At 32.4% G+C, this 10,288-nt stretch overlaps 1 protein-coding gene across 1 annotated transcript; it reads left to right on the top strand.

Annotated features, from left to right (window-relative positions):
• The first annotated feature begins 1,454 nt into the window (after positions 1–1,454).
• Positions 1,455–2,923, top strand: LOC111387679. Its single transcript, XM_023012254.1, has one exon. The coding sequence runs from the start codon at positions 1,783–1,785 to the stop codon at positions 2,539–2,541; it is 759 nt and encodes a 252-aa protein (XP_022868022.1). The 5' UTR covers positions 1,455–1,782; the 3' UTR covers positions 2,542–2,923.
• Positions 2,924–10,288: the final 7,365 nt, after the last annotated feature.

Below are 10,288 nucleotides of genomic sequence, written 5' to 3'. Positions count from 1 at the left end.
TTGATTCCTCCTAATGAAGATGATGGATGATCTAAGAATTTCTTTAGTAAATAGAAAGATGGTGATTGGTATTTCCTTTTGGAAAGTTAAGCGCGTGATTTGGGACGTGCTTGATTGAGGTCAAAGAGTATATTAATTGATGAGAGAGATTTTTTCAGTTATCATTTTACTATAACAATTGCAGCATTTTTGGTATAAATAATATCTAAAAGTAAAATATGGCCTTAAATAAAAAGCAATGTATATGGTGGTGAAATTTCCAAGCTCTAGCTCCTAGATTTGATTTGGTTTGGCTCGAACCATAGTTATCCCTTGTCCACTATACCAATTCTAAGTAACATACCAGTTTAATTGGAATTATTCAAAATAATGCAATGACATGAATGAAGTTGTGATTATCTTTAATGAAAAAAATAAACTTATTTGATCACAACAAAACTAATGGAAATTCTACTCCATTAGCTTAGAGTAACCCAATGAGGCCAAAATACCAGTCTAGATTATCACACTTGATAGGTTCAATTAAATTAACCATGTGACAATGCACTTAAACGAATTTATCATTTAATTCCATATAGTTGCCGTCTAAACTTGTGCTTAGCACACGTGGGAATGAACATCATTACTCATTATATTAGATGATTACCAAAAAAGTCTAAAATCAAATTGGATACTAATGGAAATTCTACTCCCAAAATCAATCAGCTAAAAATATGGTAAGCACTTTAAAGAGTAATGCTATGTAGTTTAACTGGAATTGCAATCTCAATTTAGGTGTTCTTAAATGATAAGCTAAATGAAATATGGAATTAAATTGCACCTATCATCAAATGTCACATTAGTGTCACTTAGGTTGAGGTTGCAATCTCAGTGAAGTAAAATAGTATTACTCTAGAGCTTTAAAACAAGGGTAAAGGTGTGTGCTATTTTTGAAAACAATCATTTTATATGTACATCAATTTTCACATCTTTTTTCACAGTACATACACATGCAAGTGGGTGGGATCCACGATTAAAATAATCATGAACCCCATCTTCGTGAGGAAGTGTGAAAATTGTTGTAAAAAAATATACTGTACAAACAACATTTTTATTTTGAAAAATATATCTGTCCGGTCGTCTCAAAAAGCCATAGTGAAGGGCCTAATACTAATAAAAATGTTACTTCCAAAACTAATCAGTATGATGATTTCCATTTGAAACGTCGAATTTATTGATTATTCTAAACACGCATAACTCGAATTATCCACATCTAAAAATAATAAACAATTTGGATTTTGGACATCATAATTTGCTCATACACTAAGAGGGTATTTGATACTCATTTTGTTGGAAAAATGAATTTTAGAAAAGTAGATTGATGAGAACGTGTAGATGAAAAATAAAAAAAAAAATTGATTTACGTGTAATATCATTTTAATCAAAAATGTGTGGTTAAAAAGAGAAAAATAAAATACATTTTCATAAAAATGAGAATGAAACAGGGTCTAAAGATAAGCATCAGGCAAGAAAGAAGCTGTCAAGTTGCAATGGCACAGAACGCGGCAAAACGAAAACAATTGGCCCTTGAAACTACGAACACCTTTGTCGTCTTCCCCACGTCACCTTCTGCTACAACTCTAAATCGTCAAAACCGTGTGCTCTCTGTCCCATCGATTTCTTCTGATACCATCAATCCTTTCATCTACTTATACAAACCCCTCACAAATCTATATTTAGCATTTTCAGCTCGAATTTTTTTTCACAACAAATTATACAAAATCAAATCAAGAATCGCCAAAAATGTGTAGAGGATTTCAACTGAACGAAAAAGATCGCTTGAGACTCAAAGCATTTTATATTCATTTATCAGTTTCATGTACCCGAAAGATTTTACCTGATATTTTGACGCTGCATTATCTTCCTCGGATTAACGGAAGCCCTTTGGAGATAAACGGGTCAGGTATTAAACCCGATTCGCCAGGTTTTGTCACGCTCCACAGGGTATTATTGGAGGAGAGCAAGGGGGTTGTTTATGGAAGTAGAGAGAGCGTAAAGGCGTGTGAAGGATTGAGATTTGAGATATTTGTTGGGGATGTAAAGGTGTTGAAAGGGACTTTTGGGAAAGACGAGGGAGAAAATTGGAAAATGGAGTGCAAATGTTGTTTAATGGAGAATGATGATATCAAGGTGAAGGATGCTGAGATATGTGTCTCTGTGGAAGGTCAAGCAGCGGTGATGAGAGAGAAGGTGGAGATGGCAGTCGCACGGCGGCGGAGTCGCTCGACGTGTTGTCAATTGGAGGAAATTCCGGAGGAGAGAGAGGGAGATTTTGAGCTTGAATCAGACGGCTGCTGTGGTTGTTCTGATTGTAATGGCGACGGCAGCAATAGCGGTGGCGAGATGGAGGTGGAGGTGGAGGTGGAGGTGGAGGTGGAGATGGAGGCGGACCAGGCGGTGGGATGGGCCCTGGATGTGGGGATTTGGGTGATGTGTCTTGGCGTTGGATACTTCGTTTCAAGGGCTTCTTCAAAGAGATTGCGTAGGAAGAGACCGATATAACAGGATTTAGCCCCTTGTGGCCCTATTTTTTTTGTAATGAAAATCGGTGGAGTAATATTTCTTTGAAAAAATGGGTGATTGAAAAATGAGGAAATTTTTTTAAAAATAAGAGAGAAAAATAAAATGTACTAGAATATAATTTAATGGAGCCAAACGGGGCCTAGATTACACTTATATATGCATTTTTCTTTTTCGTTTTTTTTTCTAATTTCCATTTTTAGTGTTCAATCGTATTTTTGTATTTATAGTATTTACAAGAGAATCTTCAAATGTAAGATTTTCCTTTTATTGGAGAAACTTAAATGCCTACAACTCATTATTAGGCATTAATAAGTAAGCACGTAGTGCATGTTATATTAAATGAGTCGAGTTAAGGTTTTAATTTATATTTCTATTATATTACTTTATCAAATCTTTAGTTATTGCTTAATGTTTGAGTAATGTTATTCGCAGTTACTCATTATAATAGTCGTTCTAAATAGCATGCACATGACAAATAATTATTTAATGTATGAATATGATGATCGCTGTAGCGAGCAATTCTTTATTTTTACTAGATATCAAACTAAAGAGGGGTTAATAGCACAAAACGTTCTTACGTTTAACATTTATTGCGGAAAACGTCCCTACGTTTCTTTTTTTTGCATTTTCGTCTTTATTTCAACGTTTCATTACTAAAAACGTCGTTTTCATCATTTTTGAATATAAAATAACCAAAATACCCTCCTATTTAAATAAAACCAAAATAATAATAATAATAAAGAATAAATTACAATCTTACTCCTAAAGGTTTTAAAAAGTGCAATTGAGTTCAAATAATTATTAAAAAGCTTAATCGCACAAAACGTCCCTAGGTTTGGTCTATAGTGTGCAAAACATTCCTACGTTTCAAAACGATGAAAATGACGTTTTTCGCAATGAAATGTAAATCTAGTGATGAAAATGCAAAAAAAATAAAAATAAAAATAAAAAATAAATTGAAACGTATGGACCTTCTCGACAAGAAGTATCAAAGGTAGGGACGTTTTTCGCAAGAAGTGTCAAACGTAGGGATGTTTTGTGCCATTATACCTTATTGAAATTGAAACAATTGCCATATGAATGAACCTCCATACCATTTCCAAAATACCATCACCCAAACTCCGATAGCCCCGCCTATTTCGACGAGATCTATGTCATTTTCAACACAACAATCGACTATACTCACCAGATCGCTTCTATTCAAGGTCTTTTCTTCTCCAAATGGGACTGCCACCTTAGATTAAAAAACTCCAACCAACCATCGCCCAAACCGCCGAACCTCCATACTATCGAACCATCTGTTAATGTTTTAAGACCATGAAAAGAAGCGCCCTGGTGAGTATAGTCGATTGATGTATTGGAAATGACATAGATCTCTCCGGAGTAGGTGGTGTCGTCGGAGTTTGGGTGATGGTATTTTGGAAATGATATAGAAGTTCATCGATTTGGCAATGGTTTCAATTACAAATAAGGCCTTATAGCACAAAACCTCCCTACGTTTGACACTTCTTGTAAAAAAAACGTCCCTACGTTTGACACTTCTTGCGGAAAACATCCATACGTTTCAATTTTTCTTGCATTTTCATCCCCATTTTCACGTTTTATTGCAGAAAACGTCATTTTCATTATTTTGAAACGTAGGGATGTTTTGCATATTATAGGCCAAACGTAGGGACGTTTTGTGCTATTAGACATTTTCATAATTATTTGAACTCACTTGCACTTTTTAAAACATTTAGGAGTAAGATTGCAATTTATTCTTTATTTTTCTTCTCTTTTTTTGTTTTATTTAAATAGGAGAGTATTTTGATCATTTTATATTCAAAAATGGTGAAAATGACGTTTTTAGCAATAAAACGTTGAAATAAGGACGAAAATGCAAAAAAAAAAAAAACATAGGGACGTTTTCCGCAATAAATGTCAAACGCAGGGACGTTTTGTGTTATTAACCCAACTAAAGAGCTAACATGCTAACTATTAGGGTAAAAAAATCATATGTACCTATAATAATTCATTTTATACTATTAAATTAAATTCAAATAATAACACAGAACACTTCAAAATCCCATTACAATCTCAAAAGTATTGCATAATAAACTTTCCTTTTTGTATATGTAAATGAAACTTTAGATTATACTTTTTATATATGCCCTTTTTTTTTATCTAACCATTTTTACCGTTCAATTTTTTTTAAAAATATTTTAGTATCTATAGTTTCAAATGTACGATCTTTATACTGGGGATACTTATAGATGAGACAATTGATTTTCAATACCTATAATTCATTTTTAGGCATTTATAAGTAAGCACGGAGTGCAAGCTTTGTATGTAAGATTAAATGAGACGACAATGTAACGTACAAGATTTTAATTTATATATCTCTTATATTATTGTTATTAAATCTTTAGTCGTTCGTTAACGTTTACTAGATATCAAACTGTAGTTTTGACATCAAGTTTGACGGTTCAAAAAAAATAAATTCCCTCCACTCATTTTTTTACAGCACATTTGATCAAACTAAAGAGCTAACATGCTAAATAGGGTTATTTTCCTTGTAGAACAAGGTTACAACCACTCACACGAGGGGCTCATGGCTTTGCTAAATATTATATGTCGACAAAGCACGCACTAACTTGCCAACTATCATAGATCGATAAAGGGTATGATCGAGGAGTGAAGCATGAGTCCTACTGTGTATGCGGTGGATTAGATTAACGAATATAGGGAACGATAAGTTTAATTTGATCACAATAAGTCTAGGAAAAATTTCATAAGTAAGATATTAAGTATGATATATTTCAAAATTAAGAAAACAAGTTTTAAATTTCAAAAATCATATTTTTATTAAATTTATTTATGATTTAATTAATTAATATATTTATTAATTAAAGATATTTAGGTTACATATATATATACAATTTGATCACAAATTAACAATTTAATAGTCACTTATTATTTTTTTTATCACAAATCAAAAATTTTATGTCACGAATTATTTTATGATCACCATTCAAAAAATTTGTATGTTACAACTTGTTCATCGGTTACAAATCAAAAAATTATTTAGTTACGGATTAATTTTTAGTTACAGCTTATCAAATTATTGGTCACAACTTATTTTTCGATCGCAAATCAAAAATTTTATAAGTCACATTTATTTTTAGGTCACGAATAAAAAAATTTATAGATCACAGATTTCAAATATTGTTAATTTTTATATGTACAATTTATTAGACAGTCACAAATTATTAATTTTTTAGGTCACACATTATTTTTTGATCAGAATATATCTTTTTCATTGGTCACAGATTAACCAATTCATTGGTCACAAGTAACCAATTAATCTGTGACCACCATCAACACTTACGACCACCATTTCAATGCTGTCTCCAACAGTACCACTACTACCATCACCGCCAAAAACACTACCACATTGATCACAAATTAATCAATTTATTGATCACAACTTTCAATCAACCAATAAAATCATCACAAACACCTACACCCAAAATAATTGCACAACTACCGGAAAATCAGATCTAAAATCATTGTATAACCATTGGTTATAATCCCAAATCCGGTGGACCCGATCACAACAATGACGCTAGCTACTTCAGATCGATGCCGCGCCGCTACAGTGGTGATAGTCTAGTAGATCGTTGTAGTGTTGCAGATCGTCGCGACAAGATGAGTGGTAACACCGAACACCAACACCACATCGTCGTGACCAGATACCGCACTAACACTGAACACCATATGAGTGGTAACACTACACTAACACGTTGCGTGCCACCGCCTGTTGCTGTCAAATGAGATGGGTTTTGGAGCCGATGAAGGAAGGGCAAGGAGGCCGAAAAGGTGAGAGTGGGTAGGTAAAGAGGGTGAGAGGAGAGTGGTAGCTGAATTTTAGAATTTGGGATGTATATGTATACTTAATTTTGTAATACAATTATTAATATTTAAAATTTATTAATTAATTAAAAAAATTTTGATTGGAGAAATACTAAACATGACATCTGATTTATAAAATGAAAATTTTAAATTTATTAGAATCTGTAATTTCTAAATAAGTCTAGGGGGGAAAGTGTATCGTTTAGTCTGGGGATACTTATAGAGGAGACAATTGATTTTCAATACCTATAATTCATTTTTAGGCATTTATAAGTAAGCACGGAGTGCAAGCTTTGTATGTAAGATTAAATGAGACGACAATGTAACGTACAAGATTTTAATTTATATATCTCTTATATTATTGTTATTAAATCTTTAGTCGTTCGTTAACGTTTACTAGATATCAAACTGTAGTTTTGACATCAAGTTTGACGGTTCAAAAAAAATAAATTCCCTCCACTCATTTTTTTACAGCACATTTGATCAAACTAAAGAGCTAACATGCTAAATAGGGTTATTTTCCTTGTAGAACAAGGTTACAACCACTCACACGAGGGGCTCATGGCTTTGCTAAATATTATATGTCGACAAAGCACGCACTAACTTGCCAACTATCATAGATCGATAAAGGGTATGATCGAGGAGTGAAGCATGAGTCCTACTGTGTATGCGGTGGATTAGATTAACGAATATAGGGAACGATAAGTTTAATTTGATCACAATAAGTCTAGGAAAAATTTCATAAGTAAGATATTAAGTATGATATATTTCAAAATTAAGAAAACAAGTTTTAAATTTCAAAAATCAGATTTTTATTAAATTTATTTATGATTTAATTAATTAATATATTTATTAATTAAAGATATTTAGGTTACATATATATATACAATTTGATCACAAATTAACAATTTAATAGTCACTTATTATTTTTTTTTATCACAAATCAAAAATTTTATGTCACGAATTATTTTATGATCACCATTCAAAAAATTTGTATGTTACAATTTGTTCATCGGTTACAAATCAAAAAATTATTTAGTTACGGATTAATTTTTAGTTACAGCTTATCAAATTATTGGTCACAACTTATTTTTCGATCGCAAATCAAAAATTTTATAAGTCACATTTATTTTTAGGTCACGAATAAAAAAATTTATAGATCACAGATTTCAAATATTGTTAATTTTTATATGTACAATTTATTAGACAGTCACAAATTATTAATTTTTTAGGTCACACATTATTTTTTGATCAGAATATATCTTTTTCATTGGTCACAGATTAAACAATTCATTGGTCACAAGTAACCAATTAATCTGTGACCACCATCAACACTTACGACCACCATTTCAATGTTGTCTCCAACATTATCACTACTACCATCACCGCCAAAAACACTACCACATTGATCACAAATTAATCAATTTATTGATCACAACTTTCAATCAACCAATAAAATCATCACAAACACCTACACCCAAAATAACTGCACAACTACCGGAAAATCAGATCTAAAATCATTGTATAACCATTGGTTATAATCCCAAATCCGGTGGACCCGATCACAACAATGACGCTAGCTACTTCTGATCGATGCCGCGCCGCTACAGTGGTGATAGTCTAGTAGATCGTTGTGGTGTTGCAGATCGTCGCGACAAGATGAGTGGTAACACCGAACACCAACACCACATCGTCGTGACCAGATACCGCACTAACATTGAACACCATATGAGTAGTAACACCACACTAACACATTGCGTGCCACCGCCTATTGCTGTCAAATGAGATGGGTTTTGAAGCCGGTGAAGGTAGGGCAAGGAGGCTGAAAAGGTGAGAGTGGGTAGGTAAAGAGGGTGAGAGGAGAGTGGTAGCTGAATTTTAGAATTTGGGATGTATATGTATATTTAATTTTGTAATACAATTATTAATATTTAAAATTTATTAATTAATTAAAAAAAATTTTGATTGGAGAAATACTAAACATGACATCTGATTTATAAAATGAAAATTTTAAATTTATTAGAATCTGTAATTTCTAAATAAGTTTAGGGGGGAAAGTGTATCGTTTAGGTCCAACTAGACATGATTACATTTTGGTCACAACTTTTAGTAAAATTGCATCTGGATCATTCACCTTCAAAGTGAACTTAAAAATCAATCCTAACCGACCTATTTGGATTGGATTGATCGATTTGAACGATTCGATTGATTTTTGTCCAGCTCTATTTACGTGTATTCAGTCCAGACGACGGAATGAATGGTAATTTCGTAATTATGATTAAATACTTTCTTCATACTTCCACGGCAACTCTTTTCTTCTACTATAATATAATTATAATTATAATTAACAGAAGCTCCGGCACATTTAGTCCACGTTATACTTCTCCATCTCACCCACCCACGCACTCACTCACTCACCTCTCTCCAACAACCCCTCTCTCACGCACACGGAAACTACGCCACTGTGAGTCTAAAATTACCTTGAAAGGTCTACTTAATTTCTTAATTTTCTTGATTGTGTGGTGCTTTATGTTTCTGGGTTACTGGATTCAATTGGGTCGTTCTTTCTCTTATGTGGGTTATGATTTTTCTTCCCATTGTTTCTTTTTTATAGTTTTCGAAATTGTAAAAGAAAAAAAAAATCATTGATCTTTGATGTTGCTATCTGATATGAGTACTTGATTTATGATTATCGGCTGTAATCTGGACCATAATTCTTGAAGGTTTCTTTCTTTTTTTTCTTGTGAAAAGCATATTTTTTGGTTAATGGATAAAGGCTAAGAATATAATTTTTCATTGTTCATCCTTGTTCATATCTGCTATTTTATGGTGTAAAATCTTGTTAAAGATGGTGGAATTTGTGAATTAATTTGTCTATATTCTATTTTCCTTTTAGATTTGAGTGCTTATCCAGTGACATTAACCACATTAATTGTTTTTTAGCAATTTTATTTTTAGCTGAGTTTCTTGATTATTGGAATATGGCAATTTAGACACAATTGCATTGATAAGTTCTTTGCTGTTCAGGATCAAATTATGGCTGGTTTCGTTCCAGGTTGTTATTCTTCTAATTGAATTTTATCCATACCTCTCAGGTCTTGAAATTCGCCTTGCTCTGAAATAAAACTTAGTCGGATTCAATGGTGCATAGTTGGAAGTGATTATAACAGGTGTAACTAATTGAATATCAACACACTGAAATGTGAGTTTGATATACAAAAATACCACTAACATTATGTATGGAATGCAAATTACATGAATCATATTGGTACTGTAAAACACCGAACATTTTGTAAAACACGACGGAAGTATGAATGATATGGGTAGGGTAAACTATAAGCATGAATTCATTTCATGACAGTAGAGTGAAATATCATATCATTCAGATATTTAGTAGGAGATTTTTATATTGAGAACGTATGGGAGAAAGTTATAGTTACATCTATAACTAGATATCAATTTTGGAAGTTATTTTCATAAAACTCAATACGTAGTATATGACAGGTGGAAGGATTATGTGGTCAATGGTATTGCCGTTTTTTATCTGCCACGCCGATTTATTATTTCATTCCTTTAGGGTAATGCACGATATTCTATTTTTGAAAAGCTTGAAAATCAGTATGGTTTTGTCTTGTCCTTCAACGTCTATATATCTTATCTGCACGACATTGTTCTCAAACTTCAGCAGCTGTTACCTAGGAACACTTCTCATTTTGCTGTTTATAGTCACTTTACCATATATATCTAGATTTTCTCAAGTTAGAAGTCAGATTATGGTTTAGACTAGAGAATGCATCCATGTATGGATACATTTTTTTCTTACTTTTTAGGAAAT

This window comes from Olea europaea, unplaced genomic scaffold (genome assembly GCF_002742605.1).
Source record: "Olea europaea var. sylvestris unplaced genomic scaffold, O_europaea_v1 scaffold4174, whole genome shotgun sequence".
Lineage (NCBI taxonomy): Eukaryota > Viridiplantae > Streptophyta > Magnoliopsida > Lamiales > Oleaceae > Olea > Olea europaea.
This window is presented reverse-complemented; position numbering and strand designations above follow the sequence as displayed.